Source organism: Paralichthys olivaceus, chromosome 22 (genome assembly GCF_024713975.1).
Source record: "Paralichthys olivaceus isolate ysfri-2021 chromosome 22, ASM2471397v2, whole genome shotgun sequence".
Taxonomy (NCBI): Eukaryota; Metazoa; Chordata; class Actinopteri; order Pleuronectiformes; family Paralichthyidae; genus Paralichthys; species Paralichthys olivaceus.
Window position 1 is genome coordinate 11,865,566 of NC_091114.1, and position 24,231 is coordinate 11,889,796.

At 41.2% G+C, this 24,231-nt stretch overlaps 1 protein-coding gene across 1 annotated transcript; it reads left to right on the forward strand.

Annotated features, from left to right (window-relative positions):
* Positions 1-625: 625 nt before the first annotated feature.
* On the forward strand, positions 626-21,973 carry rell1 (RELT like 1). Its single transcript, XM_020095549.2, has 8 exons — positions 626-862; positions 6,393-6,596; positions 9,435-9,506; positions 12,352-12,406; positions 15,564-15,830; positions 17,618-17,750; positions 18,920-18,971; positions 19,060-21,973. Exons 1-7 carry the CDS (start codon positions 838-840, stop codon positions 18,950-18,952), a joined length of 789 nt encoding a protein of 262 aa, XP_019951108.2. The 5' UTR covers positions 626-837; the 3' UTR covers positions 18,953-18,971; positions 19,060-21,973.
* The last annotated feature ends 2,258 nt before the right edge of the window (positions 21,974-24,231 follow it).

The window sequence follows — 24,231 nt, forward strand, 5'->3', positions numbered from 1 at the left end:
ACCTTGCTTCTTTTCACCGCTGAGCTCAAGCTTTTTCACAGTTGGGTGAAGAATTAGGGCTCACACTGTGACATTGTGGGAATGTTTTGTGTTTGTCTGTAATGTTTGTGCAGATCAGCTTCTAATTACTAGAGGTGAGGGACTCAACTCACATTAGACTCAATTTGACTTTAATGACTTGAGATTAGATTTCGACTCTTTTTAATTTACAATGTGTATTTGCGCAACGTAACAAAAAGCACATTTATATTCAATTATATTATACAATTTTACATTATAAACAATATTTTAAATGAAAACTTTATTATTATTGAAATGTATTATTCTTACATTTCAAATCATGACATACTCTATCTCAGGTTTTTTTTCAGGTTTCCATCCTCTTTAAAATATAAATCAGTGCACATTTATAGAAAACACACTTCATCAATAGAAACAGGGACATATACAAACTATTATGTGAAACTATCACTCACAAGTTTTGAGTTATTCAGGTATTTGAATTGATTTCACGCTCAAAACGAAGATTTCTTATCAAGACCCAACGAAACCGGAAACCCTGGTCAGTGACTCCTCTTGCTCTCCTCCTCCTCCTGCTCTCCTCCTCCTCCTGCGTACCGCTCTCTGTCGGGGGGGCGGCGCTGCGCTGGAATCAGGGCGTATCCGCTGTTTGGGAATCAGGAAATACGCTCACGCCCTGTGGTTAAGTTGACTTTAGTTTACTTTGACCACGGCTCGTTAGCGACCGGCCCCTCGTCCATCTCCTGCCCGTCACACGCATCACCCCCGCCCGCCTCCCTGCTCCCGGCTCCCGGCTCCCCGTGGTCCTGCCCTTCCATGGCTCATCCAACCATGGCCACACGTAAGTTTTCCAACTTTATTAACTTTTATTCTTGATGGACGCGGGGTGATGTGACGCCGCTGCGCGTTCTAGAGTCGTTGTCATTGCGTGTCCTCACTTTTACCCGCGGGGAAGTTGTCTCCCGCAACAAAATAAACAAACACATGTAGCAAGCAAGCGGCTAATTCAGCTAACGTGTGACAGCTACACGTCAACACACAGTGTTCACCAATGTGGGAAGATGGAAGAACACACTCGGCTAAAACCATTCAAAGTTATAGCTTCCGAAATACCACTGCTAACTGCATTATGAACAAGAGCTCTGTCAAAGTGATATATTATTGAAAAGTTAAGACACTGCATCTGTGAAACATGCACAGTTTGTAGGATGTTGTTGTTTTTCAATAATGAAGGTCAGTCCATCCTAGTGGACTTGTAATGACTCTTGCAAAGTTAAAGTCGACAACTTAAAGGTTAAGTGTGTGGAGTTGAGTGACATCTAGTGGTGAAGTTGAATGTTGCAGCCGAACACCCCTCACCTCACCCTCCACTTCAAAATATGACAGAGAACCTGTGGGTGCTTCATTTGTCATAAAACCTCGGTGTTTAGTTTGAATATAATGTTTTTAAATATAAAGAATCTCTCTCTCTCTTGTCTTTATTAATGTAGATTTTTGGAATAATTAAGTCTTTGCACAGAAACCACACTCAAATATTCAGTCTTTCATTGACAGCCAAAGATGTCTCATGAGCAACAATTGATTTTTTTTTACACATCCTGATGAAGCCCTTTTTAAAGGTCTCTTGTGGATCTATTTGAAATACAGCTCAGACCACTTAAGCAGACGACTGTATGTGTGTCTGCATCAGCAAGCGTTCTCTTTTAGTTCCAGCCAGTGCTTTGGTTTTCTTCCTAACCTTTAAAATGCCTGGCCTGTTTCTGTTTTCCACGGAGAGTCCACAGGAGTCTGTGGCACGAAAAGGCCAAGGCTGAATCCTCATGCTAATTCAATGAGACCCAGTCATCCAGTGCCTTGGTTTGAAAACAGGAATACGTTTGTGTTACGCATGTGTGTGTGTATGTGTGCTGTAAAAGCGTACTGTTTGTTTTGGATCGTTCCATGTGTCTTCACTTCATTTAAAGCTGAAATTTAGGGTTCGTTTAGGGTCGCAAGAATAATTTTGAGGAGTTACAAAATCATGAGAAGGATACGAGAGGTTATAAAATATCAGCTGTGTTTCATCTATTCATTTATTTTCTCTGGCTTTTAACAGGTTAAAAAAAATTCTGAATAAGTTAATAAATAAAAGGTGCTCTGTTGTCCTGTCTCCTGATTGCAATTGGAGACGAGGAAGCACCCGCACTGAGTGACTAGATGGAGGACGAGGGTTTGACGTGACAGGACTGTCTCTTGTTATCTGAACTCACGTGGATCGTTTCAGTGAAGGGGTCTTAGATTTGCTTGCCAAAGTGCACATGATTTCCTCAGTAAGAGGAAATGCCGCAGTTAGACCGAGTCTTTATGAACCTCTAGTATTCACTGCAGAGCTGGAGACTACAGGATGTCATTCTGATGTTTGTTGGTCAAATGAAAAGCTTTGGTGGTTTGTTTAATCTTTTTCTCTGTGTTGTGTATATTTTTTACAGCTTTTAATTGACTAACTGTGTTTTTGAAGATAACAGGACAAGAAAAGAAAGATTTGAGGTGTAGAACAAAAGTATTTATATTGTTTATATATATATGTATATATATATATATATATATATATATATATATATATATATATTGTATTTTTTAGTTGCACAGTTTGATGTGAACATACAAAATGTGGTTATTCGCATGGTGAGTGAGGAGAGTTTCCATTTCCTTTCTATCTCTACATGACTAAATGCATGAGAGTAATGCAGTTACATATGTCAAAGATCACGTTACAGGCAGATGAGCGAAGAAGTCTGTCACTAAATTCTTCATCTGTTTCTGATTTCCTGTTTTAAAAGCTGTCACTCAGGCTGTAAACGTCTCACAGAGTCAGAACTCCTTCTACAAACTAAAATACATCTGAATAAGGTTCATTTCCTTTTGTAAACATGTAGCCTACTCCCTGATGTCATGTTGTCTGCTGATATCAGTGTGAAGAAACATCACATCCTCTTCTCTGAAATGCTCTTTTGGCTTTGTCTGCAGGTCATGTGTTGACCACTGATGAGTAATACCGTTACTTCTGTGTGCAAATTTGCTGTTAGCAATAGCAGGAACTATGCAAAGTACGATTCATATATTCCAGCACACAAAAGCATTAAAAGTGTTAAACTTTGCTTTTATAAGCAGCTGAAATCATTCCCTGTGAACAGTGGATGTTTAAGAGAGAGGAAGAATACACAGGTTAAATCTAAAACAGCCTACATAGCTAAACTGTCTCACACTTCAGTATTTCAGGTTATTTCTTTCAGGTATTTCCGAACATAAATCACCCCCTTTGTGTTTCTGCAGAGATTGATTTTACATCATCCTGTGAAAGAGGCTTTTGTGGCAGACGTCGATAACCTTCAGGCAGACAACTTCTCACACGCTGATTCCCGATAAAACTGCAGGAAATTAAACCAGCGGAACTGTAATGCTGACCTATTCAGGTGCATCCTACGAAGGATGTTTCCCTCTCTGGATTTGACAGTGTTGACAGAAATACTTTTTGGGAGGATATCACTTATCAAAGTTAGAGCGATATCTGCAGGAGTCGCTATCATATTGAGGTTTGTAGTTTCCAGGGGAATTTGATGTTTATGTGCTGTGATCCTCAGAACAGCAGTTGCTCACTGTAACACAACATGCTTCCCTTGTGGCCAGGGGCAGTTTGACCCCGTCAGCGTTCAACCGAATCTTAAAATGCCCCGTGCAGCACAGTGTGTCACTGTGACCTTCGTGTAAAATGTTTTCTTAAACCCAGATTCTCTTCTCACCCTCTTATCCTGACGTTAGAATAAACACGCTCGCTTCTTCAGGCTTTTTTTGGAGGATATCTGGAACTCATCAGCAGTTTTAATGTGACACTCAAGTATATTTAACAAAGCAAAGACAAGCAGCCTTCAGCATCACAAGTACTCTGTTTATCAGCAGCACCAGGATACCACCCCTCTGTACCACGATCACCACCGAACAGACTCTGGCTCTGAATGGCATCAAAAGATGGCAGCACATTTATCCAGGATATTTTAGCTCCGTTTTTATACAACAGGGGGAAGGGGAGATGCAGCGTTCTATTTATATACAGTCGAATGTCCTGCTTCGTATGAGTCATGGAAAAAAGCATTTGTTCACTTACACTTTAAGTGTCAGCTGAGTCAATATATTTACTACCATTATTTGTAATTTTTTAATTTATACTGCACATGATTCCAGAATGCCTGTCTCTTTTCCTCTGTATAAATGCAGAATTATTATGTGATTCACATAATTACCGTGTGAATCCACATCTTTATTTTTGGCTGGCGCTCTGTGGACTTCCATCGTGGCACCATGCTTTGGTTGCTAAGCGATTTGTGACTCAACTCCAAATCCTCCTCAAGGACTCTCTTCAACCCAGTTTCCACTGTGTGTTTTTTTTATTTGACGCTTTTAATACAATCCTCAATTTGGACTACGATTCCTACTGAACCACGTTGAGAGGCATGGGACTCTGCCAAGACGGCCAATCAGAGCGGCCTCCTCTAGATATAAGCCAGTGGATGCACAACAGTCGGTCACAGTGCGGTCACTGAGAGGACAATAGTCTGTAACAGTGTGTGTTGGGTCTGATGCACGAGGGAAGTGGAACAAACAAAGGAGGAACACAAATGCCTGTATGCATCAGGAGGCACATGGTTAGATACACAGACACATGCCTGTACACAGCACTGCAGCACATTTCAGAATGAGATGAAGATATAGTTTTATTGGAAATGATTGAGATTATTTAAGATTGGCCCTGTATTTCTTTTGGTCTCTCACGCACACACACACACACACACACACACACACACACACACACACACACACACACACACACACACACACACACACACACACACAGACGTGAACAGGAAAGAGGACAATAGCCCTCTTGTGTGTTGTACTGGAATGCCTTATGTGGTGCTCCGACAGCAGGAGTCAGTTTTCTCCTAAAGCTGACCGCAGGTCGCCATCCACACTTTGACCTCTGACCTTTATCCGTTTCACGATGGCTTGACCGAAATCTTATATGAGAGCAGTCAGTCATGTACATGGAGAGCCTTTGAGAGAAATAATAGTAATTAACTTTATTTATGTAGCACTTTTCACTGCATAAAACAAAGTTGTTAAAGCGACGTTTGGATTACAACAAAATAAAGACGTTTTCTGTACATTTTTTCAATTTCTTTGAAGGGATGTCGAGCGGCAGTTTTTTTTAGCATTTTCATAATCGATTAATTGTTCATATTTAAAGCATAAATTAAAAATATTTGCTTTTCTTCGCCATGTAAGATATCATTTCTTTACATATAATAGAATAAAGAGATTAAGCATCACCAGGTGTTTCTCTTGATGAACCAAACTAATATCAGTTGTCAATATCATTAACATTTCCTTTTTGACAATTTATGGTATTTGGATGGAGACTTGCTCACCAAATACATTTTTTACAGATTTACAGCCGTGATCTATATTTAAAAGTATAGTATAAACTCAGGCATTGTTTCAAACACACTTCCCAAGAGCCGTGTTTCACCCTAATGGGTCTAAAGTCTGGTTTGTAGATGGTGGGCATGTGGAAGTGGAAGCAGGAAAATTGTGATTTACCAGTAAAGTTTATGATCCTTGTGTTCCTTTTACTCCAGGTACATAATAAACCCTGAGGTATGACCAAACATGAAGAGGGGCTCTATGAGCTCTTAATCTAAAGTGAATGAAACAAGTGCATATGCGTGTCCAAATCCACCTTTGCTAATTTAGTGGTGGGAATAAAGGTCGCTGCTTCAGGCGAGGGATTCAAAACGTTTGTGCCTAATCTGTGCAACAGCATGACGTGAAACATAAAAACTCCATCAGTCTGAAACTAGCAAAGACACTTGGGGGCATGTGTTATGATAGGGCTCTTAATATTAATTGCACATCAGCAGCAGGACTGTTGCATTTACTGACCTCTAATGTATTTTAATGCAAGAGTCATTACAGGAGGGAAAGCACTGGATTGCTCCCACAGGACACGTGTAAAGCTCTTTTCAACAGCTTTACTCTACAAGTCTTCATTTTGCCTCTTGCACCGAATGCTGTGGAACGAAGACACAACAGGTTTGCATCAGATGCAGAGACAGCAGCAGCCTCGACTGATCCAGGACGAGAACATGAAAGCTCAGTTGTGTTGCAGCTGATAGAATTTAAATCCTCTCAGCTGCTCAGCACAGGCCTCAGGAGTATCCTCCGTGTCAGTGTCGATATCAAGTTACCATCAAGGGCGTTGTGTTGATTCTCTAAACCCTGTGCCGTGTTGCAAGAAATATTAAATTTTTAAATAATCTCTTTCATTTCTACATTAGATGAAACTCCAGTGACTGCAGGAGGAGGGGGCAGCAAACCAGACTACATCGCCTTCGTCCTGGTGCCTGTGTTCTTCCTCCTTGGCCTGTTGGGGGTGGTGATCTGCCACGTGCTGAAGAGGAAAGGCTACCGCTGCACCACAGAGGCCCAGGGGGACGATGAGGTTTTCCATGAAGAAGAGAAGGATCCTGAACTGGGTGACGGTAAAGAAATAAATACCAAGTGCCAAATACCACAAAGTTTTTTTTTCAGATAAAAATTGTCCAACTAAGCGGTAATTTAAAAAAACTTGTCAGACTCTTGGAGATTTGTTAATTATTTCTGTCACACTGATGCTGTCGCTTTTCGGTCAGTGGAAAAAACTAATGCGGAAGAAGAGATTTCTTTTGCAACATTTTCCTGTTAGTCATAGGTCTGCGGGAGGTTTTCCATTTTCCTGTTGTGTGACTTTTGAAAATCAATATGAGACGTTATGTAATAAAGTCACATTGGTTTAATATGCATGCCCTACAGTATTACAGGCTGGTACTACATTCCTGACTCTAATAACTTTGGTATGTACCACTACGTACTGTAGGTGCGGACAGATGATGATGATAATAATAGACCTGTGTGATGTGAGTTCATTTCCTGTTCATCGAACAAGGTTAAAATGCTAAAGTTCTGCATAGGTCAGAGCTTATTGAAGGAATACGTGTGTATTTTCTGCACCACTGAATAAGAAGTGGTTTTCACTAGTTTTGCACTGATGAATGGATCTTCAGGAAAAACCCTGAGCTCAGCGATACAGATTATGCTGTTATTTAAAGTCATCATATCTTTGACTTTTACTGCAGTCTTATCTTATCCATACTCTTCTAATGACAGAAAGCCAATGTCCTTTTTTTTAAGGAGTGGAGGCAAATAGCAACCAACCATCACTCACGCTCTGACTTAACAGGGGTGTGTTCAGTGAGGTGAAGCCAAACAAAGTCTGCGCTTAAGGCCTGTTTGATTTCCCTGGGCTTCGCTGCAGATAATGCTTAATTGTTATGGAATTTGTGCTCATGATGAAGAGTCTTCTGGCCTCCCAGAGAAATAGTAAAAAAATAAAACCCAGGACTCCCCTTTATTTTACAGTACATGGTAAGACTGTCATATAGTCTACAGACGAGAAACTCCTGGCATCTCTTGTTTGCCCTGAGGTGTTTCATGGGCATGAGAAATATAATGGAGAGAAGGGACTGTTTACACGTGAGGCATCTAGCAACTAAAGAAATGGCGGAGAACAAAATGGAGCAGAAAGTAGATTTGTTTCTGTCCTGTCCTCTCAGTAGTTCCCTCTTTCTGCATCGGTCACATCTGGTGCGCTCTTCTCTCCTTTCAATACTTGTGTGCTGACGAAGAACTCCTGGAATCACTGGTTGAACCGAGGGGATTTCACAGGCATGAGAAATGTACAAACTGTTTGTACAAGAGATCCTGCTGTCGGCCTCTCTCGCTTATCTGTTATTGTGCAACTGACCTCTCAACGGTTTTCCTTCTGGAATATAAAGTCTCTAAAGTAATGTTGACCAAAGCTAATAGCACTAATTCCTCCTACCAAATGTGACCACATTTGTTAAGTGGAGTACAGCAGGTATTGTAACCGACAGGTGTAAATCTGGTTTTTAGATTTGAGTTCCCTGCCAGCAGCAGCAGCAGCAGCTCTCTGTGTCTTGTCTTTTGTCAAACAGCCCTACCCTCTCTTCCTCATACATCGAAACAAAAGAGCAGCAGGAATAAAAAACATTTTTTTCCACCCATGTTCAGTTCTTCCAGTCCCCTCTTGTTTGTTAATGAACAGGTTTCCTCTTGCATTGTTGTCTCTTTCTCTTTTTGCTTTTGTCTCTTACATCATCCACTGCTTTTTAGGTTTATACCCTGTGGACAGCTTTTATAGGTCACTGCAATTCAGAGTAATCAGACACGACATGGCAGAGGATTTCCACAAGTTGTGGAAAAAGTATGTTTAGGGGAAGTGAGGAAAAATTGAGAAAGCAATAAACAGGAAACTCTGGGAAGTGCCTCCTAGGGTGTGTTCCGCATGGAAGGGCTGGTTTAAATTTTTGCAGTCAGTGATTGCACATTCTTATGGATTAGTGCGTGGTCTCAGGCCAAACTTAAACATTCCAGTGGTTTCACTCAATACATTGACGCTGATAGTTTCACAATGTTTTGGTGACGAAAATTGATGAATTAATCAATAATTCTTGCATCAACAATGGACACGTTGACAGAATTATCACCCATCGTTTTGGTTTTACAGCCAGCGACTTGATTCTCTCTCACAGCTCTCCTCTATTTTGTTTCTCATCATAACAGGCAGCCTTTTTTATTTGAAAAGTCCTTATTCCAGACAATGTTAGAATCCAGCTGTGAAAATAACGCAGTTAAAGAACCAGATATTTCTCTCAGGAGCAGGTGGAAAACAAAACAGAGCAAAAAGTAGAGTGTTGCTTCATATCTGCCAAATGGGTAGATAGTAAAATAATGTTTGATCACATGATATCAACTTTATAATTCAAATAACATGACAGTGTTGTGTTTATAGCTTGTTACACTGCCCCCAAGTGGCCAAAATTTCAATTAAAGCAGCTTTGCCAAACTTTAATCTCTCGAAAGGAAAACAGTCACACAAAACGCTGCATTTAGTGAACGTGTTGGTTCCCATTATAACTAATTAATTGCATTTCTGCTCCAGTTAAACAATAAAACCCTCGGGAGTCATGTCATCAAGTTCTAATATTAATTAGAGCTTAAGTCCTGATTGTTGGGCTTCTTGTTTTGCATTTACAAGGGAAAGGGCTCCAGGTTGTTAGAGTCCTAAGGCCAAACCTGAAAAGTGCTTTAAAACTAAGGTTTTTTAAACTGAAATGGTCCCGTTAATTAATATGACTGGTCTTTATGAAACCGAAGCCTAAATATTGGTGAGCAATCAAAGCTGCTTCATGATATTCTGTTTTTACTGCTTATTGCTGAAGCAGTAACACAAGTGTTTCCCGTTGTGTTGTTTTTTTCAGAGCTGAACGACACCCTCAGTGAAAACAATGACACAGTCGGGCAGATTGTTCACTACATCATGAGAAACGAAGGTATGTTTCCGACATATTAAAATGACAAACAAACAAAATACACTTCTAATGCCACATTTATAATCCTGACTTTGTATTTCTCATTGTCCTGTATGCAGCGGCTGTCAGATACATTTCAAGCACAGGAATGTTTCACACTTTCTCACAATTCATAATAAAAGCCTTGGAATGCGGCACTGTGAGCGTGTTTGACCCCGGTCAGGTCCGCCCTTTACGAGCCCTCCTTCATGAAGGTGTTACAGCCGGTACTCCATTATCATTTTGGCACTGCCGCTCTCTATTTGGGAAGGAAGTGAGTGTTGACGGGGATCTCTGTGGAAGTCCATTATCAGGACAAACCGTCCGCTGCCAAATATGTGATGATGCTGTTTACGCACAATCGATTCTGTCACTGTTTCTTATCTGAATCACATAAATCTTCATTTAATCGCTGTATTCCTGAAAATGTAATACTGGCATTACTAACAGTTAATTCCTCCTGAGCTGGAAGTGATATAAACGGCAGCACTTATTCCAGATAATTGCTTTTTCTTTTAGTTGATATAACAAAAGGAGAAATGAATAGACCTCCAACAGCTACAGAGTTTCATTGAAATCACATAGACTGTATTTAAGATGTGAGGATGATATGACAGTGCCCGAGGAGTGAAGCAAAAACACCTGTATTGCCCCCTGGTGGCTGGCTGCAGAATGCGTCATAGTCCCAGCCTCCTCCATGTTAGTGGATGGGACATTGGCCAATCTGATCATTTTGGTTTTGATTAGTTATTTAATGCTATGATGATGCGGTGAAACGTCACGGTTGATAGCAGAGACTGACTCACATTTGGTTGAGCATGTGACGGTAGGACGTCGGTAAGACTCTGGGTCCAAGAGACCACAAGCGCAAGATGGCCGCCCCCGTATTAAGTATTTGGTCTGAAGGTGAAAACGAGTGCTTGGATATTCTTCACTTGAGTGTATATCTGTAAATATCTATCAAAAAATAGGGACTTCATCTTGTTTGAGTTATTATTAGGTTACATTGAGGTCATTTCATATCATAGATGTTCATAACAAGATGTAGATATAAATGTTTATTAACAGATAGTAGCGGAATGTGTTTAGCAAACAAGAGGAACAGTAAGACTGGTCCGAAGTGAAAGGAGGTGGAGAGAGACGCTCGAGTCTGGTTGTGTTGCAGCCGGAGAATCTGAACAGACTGAAGGGATTTTGCGTGTACACATACAGATCAAACATTTTGTTCTCAACCACTTTCACTTCATCAAACAGCTCAGACATCACACGGAGCCGGGGGAAGGACGAGGCAGGAGATGAAGGAAAAATAAAGGAGAGAGGGAGAGAAGTACACAGTATAAGATTTTTTTTTTTGGCATGCCACGCCAACTGTTTATGACTGTGAGCTACAAAACATATATCCCTGCAACAACACTTAAATGTAAACTCCTCTCTTATACTTATATACTTAAGGTTGGTTTACGACTAATATAGTAAATCTCTCCAAGTGTTTATGGTTACAGCTATCATCACTCTTATTTCCTCCTTTTGAAGCATCCACACTTGGTACTATATCAACTGGTAATGAATGACAAGCATAGTAAAAAAAAGTTGTAAAAGGGTAAAACTTTAGTTGTGTAAGAATACTGCACATTAATACAAATTTAAATGTCTTTATAATTATGGTGTGTTTTATATGATAAGTGCATGGGTGAGGGTAAAATCAATTCTACGAACTAAGATTATGGCTTTTTAAAAAGAAACAAATATCTCAATGGTTTAGCATCAGTTTTACATTTTATTGTCTTCTTACTTTTTCCCAGCTCTATAAGGTGAAACTAATTCCTTCTGTGGAATCTAAACCTCCCTTCATATCTTATCTAAAGGCTTCACATATGATAACTGATGAAGGCAGTATTGTCCTGTCTCGGTCCCTGTGTTAAAAATTGATTTTTCTTTCCTCCTCTCCTCCTCGTCCAGAGTTGAGCTGTGAGCTGAGTCATCGCTCTTTTTTCTTCTAACTGTAGTATTTGTAAAGTTGGAGTCCGTTAACTGTGACTCACCCTCACTTCAGTTTTGGAGACGTGGAGACGTGGTTCAGGGACTCGAACCATGGAAAAATTCAGTATTATAAGGGTGTGACAGAAGAAATGTGTTTTTTGTTTACCAGCAGCAGTTTAAGATTAACTGTAATTATCACAAAATAAAGACGGGTTTCTCTTGAAAAAGAAACTGCCTGATCAAATAAAGATTAAATAAAAATAGAAACATTACTTTGTGGTTTAGATGCTGAAAAAGTATTTCCATTAAGTTAAGAAAAACATTCAAGATCATAACATCAAAACCTATAAAACTACATAAAAAGTATCTGCAGTAAATCATCAGTAAACTATGTGAATGTGGTTCAATTGGGTTTAATTGTAGCCTAAATATAGCCTGCAACATACAAGAAATGTCTCTGCAAGAAAATTATATAAATCAGCGTCGGAGCTGTTATTGAAGAGATATTAGCAGGTAATTCAAGAAATTCTGAACTTTATCCCTTATTTGACTAGAGGTGAAACTTCTCAGAGTTTGTTTGGTCTGTCTAAAGTTCTTCCAGGTTTGTCACGTTCCCCCTGATGTTGTTGTGTACAGTGGCTTCAGCTCAGTGCCGTTTTAATTGTGTTAAAGAGTTAATCTGTTGTAGCCATCTTCTTCTAAACGCTCTGCTTTTGAAGTCACTGGAGCGTTCTCCTTGCTAATTCCCAACACCACTGTTATCTCTCTCTCTCTCTCTCCCTTCCCCTCTCACTTTTGCATGAGTGTCTAACTCCCCCTCTCTCGCTCTCTCTCCCCCATTTTCCAGCAAACTCCGACGCCCTGAAAGCCATGGTTCATGAGAACAGCATTGATTCTGATGGGTAAGTGTCTCACTCAAAAACAATAAAATTCATCCATGTGTTTTTCAAAAAGACTTCATTTGAGTCTCTCTGATAAATGAATAAACAAGAGTGCTGCTAACCATATCAACCACCAGGTGGCACCATAAGCCTCCTGGACATCCTGAGGTGAGAGCAGTTGATGCAGGGATGTACGAAAACACAAGCAGGCCGTGTGTCTCTGCTGAAACACTTCCAGATTGGCAGGGCCCGATCGAGGGCGAGCATTTGTGGGGACAGTTCCTGAAATGTGGCTGTGCCCCACATCGCTGCATCGAGGGGTTTTTAAAACATATTGAGCCCAGTGGTTGGCATGTTTCCTCACCTGATTTTCAGCCAGAATACACCGAGTGTGACTCTGACTCAAAGTTCAAATGGGAGCAGTGGGCAAAGAAAGAGTGGATATTTACAATCTAGAGCTTTAAAAGTACAGACGCTTTCATCAAAGCTGAAAAAATCAAAACTATTAAGTCTTTTATAAGGTTTCCTGCTTCTGTGCCTCATATCACAACACAAGTTATCTGGAGTATTTTCTTTATCATATTATAATAAGAAATTATAAGTAATTGATAGATTAACTGATTATTTTAATAACTGTCATTCATGACCAGCAGAGGGCGACTCAAGATGTCTATGAGAAACTCTCACTTGATGTGTAAAGTCACTAAGGACTTTATTATCTGATTCTCTACTTTCAAGTCTTCTTCAATACATCAGGTTCATTTAGTAAGTCACGGTGCCATTTAGAGTCAAATAGACGATAAAGCAGCAATATGTGTAGGTGGGCGTGCAGTGTCCTTGAGCTTTCAGTCAGTCCAAATATAAAAAATTCATCTCTAAAACAGAAACCCAAAGGCTCAAGGCTTCAAAACAGAAGCTCCTGAACCATTGACATCACGGTGTGTTAACACAAGTCTCGTGTTCTGTTGCCTCACACATCAGTTAGTCCTCATTTTAAGAAGCCTTCTTCTCATTAGAAGTGAAATGGTCTGTTTTGAATGTGAGCAGCTAAATATTCAGATTATATTTCACTAACCGGCTCTACACAGAACAACGCTGTTCATTTCCACATCCTCTGCATGAATCATGAACTGGGGAGGATGCTGACTTTTTGTCCTCTGAAATCACGGACCCATTGTTTGCAAATGATCTCAGATGTAGAGCGGTTGATGCAACGGTAACTAAGCTACCAATCAATAGAGAAGTATCTGATGAGCTGGATGTTTTTTTTTTTAGCAACACAAAAAAATCTACAGGCCCTGAAAAGGATTTTTTTTTGAGGATCATTCATATTGTCGTCTCAAATCAAAGGCTGTGACCCTGCAACGTAAGAACAGCAGCCGATGGTTGGAGCAGAGATTAGACGTCTACACGTTTCATCCCAGCGTTCCTCTGCGCAGAGTAAATGAGCGAGTGTAGTGCTGAGATAAGAGCCGAGAGCGAGCTGGGCAGATAGACGGATAGAAGGAGGAGGAGATGCTCGCGACAGTGGAGGAGTCTTAAGTAAATCGAGTTAGAGGAGTATGTTTTCCCTCTCTCTCTCTCTCTCTCTCTCTCTTTCCTCCTGTCATCTTTCTTGTCCCGCTGCATATTGTTCTCGGAGGAGAGGAGGGAGATAAAGGAAGGGGAGATGTTCTCTTTTGTTGGGGAAGAAGCAGTGTTGATAAATGGCAGCAGCATTGCCTCGGCGAGGATTAGGTACTGAGGTATTCTGCTCAGTCACATTGGGCATCCTGGAAAGAGAAAATAAAAAAAAATCAGCAGAAATCTGCAATCACCTCCATGCATCATCTTCTGTGCTCTCTCCAGATTTCTTTTCACACGTGTATTTCCGCTCCCATGTTTTGTTTTTTCCTCCTCCCGTCCCTCTTTTTCTGTCCAAATTTCTCTTTGTGTTACTCCCTCTCTCTGTCGCTGTTCATATCAGTCTCTGTTTTTCTCTCGGCCCGGTTGGGCAGCCGGCCAGTGGATCACTTAGAAATGGAGGAATGGTGGGAAGAGGGGGTTTCACCGGGTAATTTATGGGACACTTAAGGGGGGAAAAGGAGGCAGAAGAGAAGGAGGAAAAGGAGTTAGGGATGGAGAGAGGCTACAGGGAGGAGAGAGTGACTGTAGTGTGGCCAGGCCTTGCTATCTGCCTCTCCAGATTCACTACTTCACTTCCCCTCTGCTCACTGCTGCTCTCCCCATCACTACTCCACCTCTCCGACATCCCTCGCTTCCCTGTCGTCTCTCCACAACATGCTCCGTTCACATCAGCGTCTCCCTTTAATCATTTCCTCCTCTCCTGTGTCAAACTCCTGTTTCATACCTCTGCTCCTCAGAGACCCTCACACTGCATATGTACTTCATAAATATTTGCATTTGATTTAAAAACAATGCTCTTGCTCACGCATGTACTTATACGCCTTGTTTATAGTACCCGTCCTGTAAAGCTTGTACCACGTCAACTTTGTTTTAAATTATTTCAAAAAGACACGAAACACCAGAAATCATCTCATAATTGTAAATAAATGTCTTTGTATATTCAGAAAAAATAAATAGGGCTTTAACGTACATACATACAATTTTACTTCCTGTCCCTTTGCGTCATGCGCACGAGTTTCTGTCAGTGAGCGGAGCTGCTGTTTATTCTGCCTTTGTGTGTAAACAATGTGAAGAGCTGCTCTCCAGAGTCATAAACATGCACACGCTACTGCTGCTCTCAAATACATATATGAGAGAGAGAGAGATAGAGAGAGAGAGCAAACAGACGAGCGAGCGAGCCTCAATTAGTGTCTGTTAACACTCTTCTAAGATAAATACAGTACGAGTGGAGAGAAAACATGGACTGTTGGATATCTCGTATTTAATTCTCTACATCTCTCGTGACGTCTGCTCTTTAGAGGTTATTACTTTGAATATAATTACATTAAACATCATTTCCATCTCTGCACTGGTGTACAGTGACATGAAAGAAACTCTGCAGCTCAACTCTGTCAAATGCAAATGTGTCGGACTGAATGTCGTTCAGATTTTGGAAGTTCTCAAAGCCGATCATAAAAAGTTTTTGTTTATGTAATTGAATCGTATGATACTACAACAGGTGCTGATCTCATTGATATTCTAAAATCTCTAACATCTGCTTCCTCTCCCTCAGTCCTCCTCTCACTCCGACCTCCCCCGGCAGCCCGGGCAGCCCGGGCAGCCCGGGCAGCCCCATCACTCCCATCTCACCCGGGGCGCCCCCTGGAGCCCCCAAGCACACCTGCAGCCACCTGCACACCATCGGGGGCCCCGGCGGCCACAAGAACATCTGCACGCGCTGCAGCCAGAAGAAATGGCCGCTGATAAGGAGGCCGTCACCGCGCAAGTCGGAGCATCGTCGCAGCCACTATGGAGAGGTCACGGTCCTGGCTGTGGGCAGGTGTGTGTTTGTGTGGAAAGAGAGTTTATTGCCGTGTTTAATCTCCGGGATTCCCTGGAATCACAACACACAGGGTGCTTTAATTAGCGGAGGTAAATTAAAACTTACACAGTTTGCCCCAAAGCCACATCAGACAAAGGTGCACACAAAACATTAACGATCAAACATCAACTCAGAGTAATTGCCGGTGAAAAAAAATCCACACTTAAAGTAGATTGAGTTTTCAGTGCACTTTGACATTAGACCAGCCACCTGGACAATGACATGGCTGGGCGGTCACAGAGAAGCCTGGGAAAAACCCTGAAGCTGCAGAGCTCAGTGGGAGTGGAGGTTGAGTGTGAAGCGTCACCGGTTGACCTGTGTTGTGTTGCGGCGACCTCTGTTTAAAAACACACCAAACTGGAAAGACAGAGACGGCAGCAGAGAAGCCGGTGATATCTCGAAGCTCTCTGCCTCAGTCTGCTGTTTGAACACACGTCAACAGCAACACTGTTAGTGTACGTTTCCCTTTTTCATAGATTGTATTCAGCTGCAGAAATTGATAATGCAAACTGATGCTGTTGCTTCCATTATATTTATCAATTTTATTTGAATTGCCCGTATTTACAAATCACAATTTGACTCATAGGATTCAGGTTTTTTAATGTTTCTTCATCACAGAACTTTAGGAGAGATTAGTCGATGAAGCAAAATTTAAAATTGCGATTACACAGCAAAAATGTGGACAAACAGGTTAATTTAGCTCAGTGAGCTCTGTCCACTGATTAGATCACTCAGGAGGAATCGTAATACCAGGTCTGAACACAGTCAATGTGTGGGAGGCTTAATATTTTTTTAGGATTCAGGAATCGTAAGGTTTCATCCCAGCTGAACATGCATGTGTGAAAACCACTGACAATGGACAACCTGAAAACATTTTACATTCCTTTCCAGTGTTTTATGTCAAAAACTCCACATCAGGAATCAAAACTCTCTCTCGTGTCATCTGAGCCCTGGATGTTTAAAGTGCAGAGGCAATTTTACAGTCCACTTGTGAACCCAGGAGAAGTGTGCAGCGTGGTCCCCTGTCATGCAGCGAAGAATCCTCCTCATCCCTAATGTCCCGGTGCGAGCTGATTGGGATTCAGAGAGGCTGCCTTTCATTTGCACGCTCAGATGAATGGCTGTGCACGCAGAGGGGTCGGCACGAACTGGATACGAATATTTATTTGCTGATTTAATTAATGTTTTAGAGGGTGTGTGTGTGTGTGGGTGTGCGTGCGTGTGTGCGTGCGTGCGTGCATGTGTGTGTGTGTTCGTTGAGAGAGGTGGTTGAGAGACACACACACACACACCCACACCCCACCCTGTTCCTTCTGTCGACAGTGAGAAGAGGCTGAAGCAGATGTCAGCTGCAGCACAAATGAGAATCACTGATACTCACTGAGATGATGTTCAGAAATATGAGCTAAGCCCTGATGTTATAATTAAAGGGCTATTTCGTAATGGCTTGTTTTATTTTGCTTATGCTCACAAATGTTCTATTGACACAGTGAAAGAACCGAGAGCAAAGTTCTGTTTTAGTTTGACCTAGAAAAATCCTCTTTTTAAAAGTTTGCTTAAAAATGCAGCCATGTAAACTGCGCTGTGTGTATTTTTGTGTCATTTCAGCCACTGGTGTGTCCTCACATTTGAGCAGAGTCTTGTTTTAATGAGCTGACTCTGCTCTGTAGGAGACTTCCTTCCTCATTTGTCTCCCAGGCTGCAACAGCATCCAAGTTCTACATTTATTTCTCCTCCATTTCCAGGTTCCGGGTGACAAAGTGTGAAAAACCAGTCAGGGAGAGGCGGACTCTGTTAATATCAGACTCCAATGGGAGTGTCCCCACATCTCCCACAAAGGTGGAGCCCAAGAGCCGGACGACGTCCGAGTCCCAGCAGGTCTGTGTCCTGGAAACTTAGATTCATCTCGTTCTCTTGTCGTCATTGTTTCTCATTTGCCTCCCCCCCATTAACACCCTGTGTGTAAATAAGCAGTGTGTACGTATGCAGGATAATTTATGTGTGTCAGTGGAGGCGCCGCAGTTGGTCTGTGATTATTATTATTTTTTTGATGATGTGCATGTTCACATCACCTGGTGACATTAACCCCCCTCTGATTAATAGTTTCCCTCCAGTAGAGAGGAATCTGTTCTGAAAGCAAGTGGTGGCCCAACACTTTTACCGACTCTAGGATTCACAAGTGAGGCTGGATTCAGAGAGGGAATTTAATTGAAACTTCGCCAAGGAGGTTATGATTTCACCAACAATTTGTTAAACATTCCTCAGAGAATAATTGTGTGAATTCCAAATAACCTAGATCAAATTAATTTAAATGTGGTTTCATAAGAGGACTGAGAATTATAGTGGACTAGTTGTTTCAGCTTCAGTTTTGACAGGGATAGCACATTCCCATGTGGCCGAACACAAGTTTAATTGTTAACAGACAAACCACATTTTCACCGGCACTTCGACAAACTGTTTATTATCATTGTGGTGAGGTTAATGTGAGTTTAACAGAATAAGTTAAATGAGTTAAACATCCATGATGAAGAGCAGCAGCAGTAATCGGCCCTCAGCGCTGCATATTTCTGTTTACATTACCTTGTGTTCAACACTCGCAGCTGCGTAACGACAAACTGTGTCAGAAACCTCCTCGGAGAACAAGCAGAGAAAACTGCCACTGCTGCTTTAAAGTGAGTCCTGCGGGATTCAGCTCTAATTCGGCCTGTATATTAGTCATCAGGGCTTCATGCATGATATCACATTCAACGGTGCATTGTGTAAGATTTAGGTGAAAGGGATTATTGGCAGAAATTGAATATAAAATAATCCTAGTGATGTGTTCACCAGTGTGTTTCATCTAAATTGTATGAATTGTTGTTTTCTTTACCCTAGAATGAAAAATCCTTTATATTTACATGAGTAAATATAATTGTATTAATTAATTTTATTGACTTTCTAACAATGTTGGGTAAAAACTAAAAGTCTTATATGTGATGTAATACATTGAAACTTAAAGACAAATTCCCAACATCCTTGATCAATGTTTTTTTTCCCTCTACCACCAGGAGCAAACAGACACCACGGACAATGAGAAATGATAAAAGAAAAAAAAATCAGGTAACCTGTCACATATTAAATTTCTTTCATCTGTGAGGTCCTTGTCTCCATTTCTCTGTCTAACATGATTTACTTTCTAACTCCACAGCTTTCTCAAGAGAAAAGCAACATCTGGACGCTTTTTATAAAAACCCAAACGAGAACACTCAAACATCTGCACAAGAGGAACAGAGAGCATCGAACCGAGGATCGTTCCCTCCACACGCTCGCTCCACAGGGAGTGAAAAAGCTGCTGCCGATGAAGGCGAACAATGTTTTTTACAAGTAGAAGAATGGAAAGGTGTGTCTGGTCACGATACAATCCATTTCCTACGAATCTTACAGCCGAACCTTGCTCCAAGACTTCAAGGCAAAGGAACCACGAGCCGGGGCTTTTCCCAGCAAACTAATCAGCCAACATGCCGATGTGTCCATGTTTTTTTTGCATGTTATCAAGCGGTTAATTTGTAAAACGACACCCTCATGAACGGGCGCTGCCAGACTGAGATAAAGTCGTACGGAGTCATTCCAGGAAGAAGGAACAACCTGATATCGTCGTCGCAGAGCCGGGAAAACACAGCGGAGCATTAGCATCAGCGATAAGAGCAGAGCAACAGTAATCACATCCTGTAGAGGTGTGAACATAACGGTATTGATGTTCCCGCTGAGACACATGCTCGACCAATCATGAGTCAGTTTCAGCTGTCAATCATGATGCCACGCCCCGTTGTTATATAGCATCAAATGAAATAAAACCAAACGTCTCAAAAAAAAAACTAAAAAAAAACTCACTTGAACCTTAACCCTCAAAATGACAGAAACCCTCTTTTTGAAAAATGCATTTAACATTTACTTTGAATTTTTATTTTGGACCATGTCTCATCCATTAACCTAGAGGAGGCTAGGTTTATGACTTATACTGCAGCCAGCCACCAGGGGGAGATCAAGACACTTGGGCTGCATTTTTGAGGAGCTGCCATGTCATTCATCTTTATATCGAGTCTATGAGCTGCATTATTGTATTTTTCTGGCCACTTGGGGGCAGCAGTCCAATATTCACTGTGCGTTTGCCTCTATTTTGGTAGCTAACTGCCTCTTCAGCTACTTAATCTGCTAGCTGCTAACTTTGGCGGCCTTGTGCTAAACTGTTATCTTAAGCACAGAAGTCTAGAAATTACGATCAGAGCTGTGAACCAAAATAATAAGGTTGTGGACTGAAGCTTTAGCTTAAAGACACCAAAACGTGACGTAAAGCCACTTAGTTGACCCTTTATACATAGTCATGTGACCAGATGTTAATATAAGACTATATTTTTGTAGCTTTAATTTGTAATAATAAAAGTCATTTAGATTTGAAGTAGGTTTTTGTTGCATGCTATAACATAAATATAATTCACTGAGGTGTAACATTACATTGTTTTGTTTGTAAAACGTTAAAACACTTTTCTATTTAAAGACGGTTGAAGGAAAATGTCGACTATTCTGACTAAACAAACGTGAACGCCTTTACTTCTCCATTTGATCTGTCTCGTCCCTTTCGGCTTCGCTCTCATGTTACAGAATAAATCTTATTCTGTCGAAGCCAAACGAAGCTACTTATTTTAACTCAGCCTGGATTTATCATATTTTACCATGAGCTGCCTTCTTTACATGAATCGTCATCGTAGTAAGAGTTCATGAGCAGATACAAATGACTTCATCCGTTACAGATTACCTGTCCGTTCTTCTGCCAGGATGTAATACTTCCTTTTCTTTTATTGCACGTGCCGTTGTTCGACGAGCGTTTACAGTGTCAAGAACCATTTGACGTGGAGAGCAGAGAAAATGTTTTTCGTCACTTTCATGTTGACTGTTACCTCCTGAAATACGTGTGGTATGACTCTAAATCTTTGTTCGTGTGTGTGTGTGTGAGAGTAAGAGAAAGAACGAGCAAAGATTTGAAATCCTCCCTTTAACACAGCGTCATTTCTTTTTTTAATGGGAAATTCTTATTCTAACGTGTGACGAGTCACGTCAACCTAGAACCTGTCACCACAGATACACAAACGTATGTATATCGTGGCGAGCAGCACAAGCGAATGAAAACAAAGCCCAGACATTAGATGGTTAGCGTGATCCCGTAAAATCAAGACGGATTACCATCTGCCTTGTGATCTAATGTGGACGCGCACATCACATCATTGAAATAACAAGTGAACCTGGAGCCTAAAGAAACACAGAACTTGGTTGTTTTGTCCGAGTTCATTTCCTGAATTTCTACAACAGAGCCGAAGTGCAGCATCAACATGACCCTCAGTCAGAAAGGTCACAGTTATGAGAATAAGATCCAACGTAAGAAATCAAACTTTTTTTCAAATTTACACTAGAAAACAGAGAAAATTACCACGAGAATGTCACAGTTCTCTATCGCCCAGTGTTCTGTAACAGCCTCATCAGTCAAGTTGAATATTTATTTGTTTTTATGCTCAACTTTTTTTTAACGAAGAGTGCACAGGGTCAAGATGTACTTTGTACTGATGTCTTTAGTTTGAAAACTCTACCTCTTTTGTCCTTGTGTGGAAAATAAAATAAAACTGTGGCAGCAGGAACAGGATCAAGGATTGAATTTATCATAAAGTGGCTCTAGTGAATTTATACATAAAATGTTAGTTTACAAGTCACGAGCAGGGTTATCTGCTCCCGGGCTTTGTGACGACGAACATGAAACACAAAGCTTTTGTTTGTTGGAGTCTCTGGAGCTTTGCCCCAAAACCAAAAGATGTTCATCAGAAAACCTGCTGCTTTGTTTTTTTGGGGGGGGTTTGTAGCTTTTTAAAAACCCTTTCTGGGGTTTGACATAATCAAACAAGTAAAATCGTTGTGAAACATATTAAACGTGTTTGTGAATGTCATTTCATTTTAAAAACTGCATTGAAAAACATGCATGTGTTATTTTTCATGTTTTGGGAAAGTTTGCTGTTTTTTATTGTTGTATAATGAAAGAAATAAATCAAATAAAGACGACTAATACATCAAACCATAAATAATTGTCTAACACACTGGTGTGAGTGGCCAATTTAAGTCAATAATGTGAATTTTAGGCTTAAATATGTTAAAATATTATGTGATAGGTCTCTGTCTCTGAAATGTTCTGGACACAACAGGAAAATAACCCGCTGCTATAAATGCGTCTGACCCGGACAGTCTCCTGCTGTGTTCTTAATATCTGCACCCAATTTTCAGGACATTTTCAGCTCCTCTCCCTCCTCCCTCATGTCACCTAACCATCCGTCTTCATATCGTATTCTTCCTCATTTCCTTCTTTCCCCTCGTTCCCTCTCTCTCGCGCCATAATGACAATATGATTTGTCTCCTTCATCTTGAGTAGCTAGTGCGATGACCTCTGTCCTCCATCGTATTATTTCCAGATAATGGAGACGGAGAGGTGTGTTTTGAGGCGACGCGCGGCACCGAGGATTAACAATCCTTGACTCTTTGAGTCCTCTTAACCATCTGATTCTTATCAGGATCACTGTGCGGACGAAACGCCTTTTACTCACGGATCCAAAGACTCTGACCTCAATGGGACTAAAGAAGAAATCAATTAATTCAGATGATGGCTTCATTAAATAATTACCAGGCCTATCTATTCTGAACAACAGCGAGGGCGTGATTAAACGAGGCCTCTGAGTGACACACGGTTGTCGCTGGGGTCACTCGACGACGCTGGTGGACGTATTGACTGTCCGAGTGTTGACAGGGACGGGGAACAGAAAGCCTGACGACACACAGGGCGTCGTCACCCCACCCATCACTGTAGGCTCAAAGCAACACCTGCCTTTTACAAACACACACACACACACACAGGATAGCTTCAGGATGTAAAACCTGTCGGAGCGATGCGGTCGACTGTGCAGGACGTAAATAAGCAGCTCAAGGACCTGGTGCAAATATTGACTCCTGTGTTTACTGTACTTATTACCAGGGAGAGAAATATAAAGCTAATGTTGTTTTTCACTTTCTCACACCACATTGAAGCGGCTAAAAATCCCTCAAGGACATTAGGAATGCACATAAGAACTGCACAGATAACAATAAAGCTTGGTTCTGTCTCTTTTGCACGACTTTCATGAGCAGTAAATTTATCTCAGGCACTGAATTATTAAGGCCTCCAGGCGACAGGATTCCCAGGCCGATGCCAGGCTAAGTGCCCTACATCTTATCTCTGTCTCCCGCTATCAGCCGAGAGGACGGAGCTGTAACTCAGGAGGAGGGAATTCTTTTTCTTTCTTTTTTCTTTATTTTTAGCAAAACATTCAGGACCTAAGGGAGGAAGACGAGTCGATGTTGGACACGTCTGAATCACATCAGAGCTGTGACCTTCTGAAATAGCTCAGTTTCCCGCGAGAGTAGACTGTATATAAAGACGAATCACGTGTCTCCGCTTCCTCGCACTATCCAGAAAAACAATCCGCATGCAAACGCCACAATCTCATGCATTTGAAGCCAGACCTGGTGTCATCACCAAATTAAAACTTCCTGCAATAATCGGCACTTTATTTTACATGTAGTTTGACTTCTTAGCTTGGTCCGTATTCCATCCACTAACATGGAGGAGTATGACCTATGCAGCCAGCCACCAGGTGGCGACCAAGACACTTTGGCTTCACTTTTGAGGAGCTGCCATTTTGAATTTCATGAGCTTACTGACGTTTGTTCGTGTTATTTTGTAAGTTGGGTTTTAATAACAAATACAAAAGAGGTGAAACATCATGATTGACAGCTGAGACTGGCTCACGACTGGTCGAGTGTGTGTGTCGACCGGAATGTTTTGTTTTCAAGCGTCGCCTGTGGTCGTCACCAGAGTTAAACATTACCGGTTTTTAGGGATGTTGGTTGAATTCCAGGATTTTCGACTATTTGAGGCTCTTTGAATGTCCACACTGATTAACAGATTTTCAGGTAGGAGGTTAAATCAACAAACAGTAGAAGGTTGTTGACGGGATGATGGGAACCAGGAAGTACACTGAGAGGACGTCCCTGTTTTTACTGTAACTGGCTCCAGAAAGTCTAAGAACATTTACCACTTTAACAATTTACCACTCACACTATGTTTCAAAGTTTGTAGAAATAATGTTAACCATCGAGAACCTGTGGAATAATTCATCTTCATCCTCTTTAAATACAGTCCAACCTGTTCCTCCGAGACAAGTGCGAGTGTGTGTGTGTGTGTGTGTGTGGGGGGGCAATTAAGTGTGACATCATTAACTCCAACAAAAGCCTTGAGAAAAACAAACATGTT

Coding starts and splice junctions, on each gene's coding strand:
- rell1 (XM_020095549.2), top strand. CDS start 838: ATGGCTCATCCAACCATGGCCACAC. Junction 863..6,392: donor TCATCCAACCATGGCCACAC/GTAAGTTTTCCA, acceptor TTTCTACATTAG/ATGAAACTCCAGTGACTGCA. Junction 6,597..9,434: donor GGATCCTGAACTGGGTGACG/GTAAAGAAATAA, acceptor TGTTTTTTTCAG/AGCTGAACGACACCCTCAGT.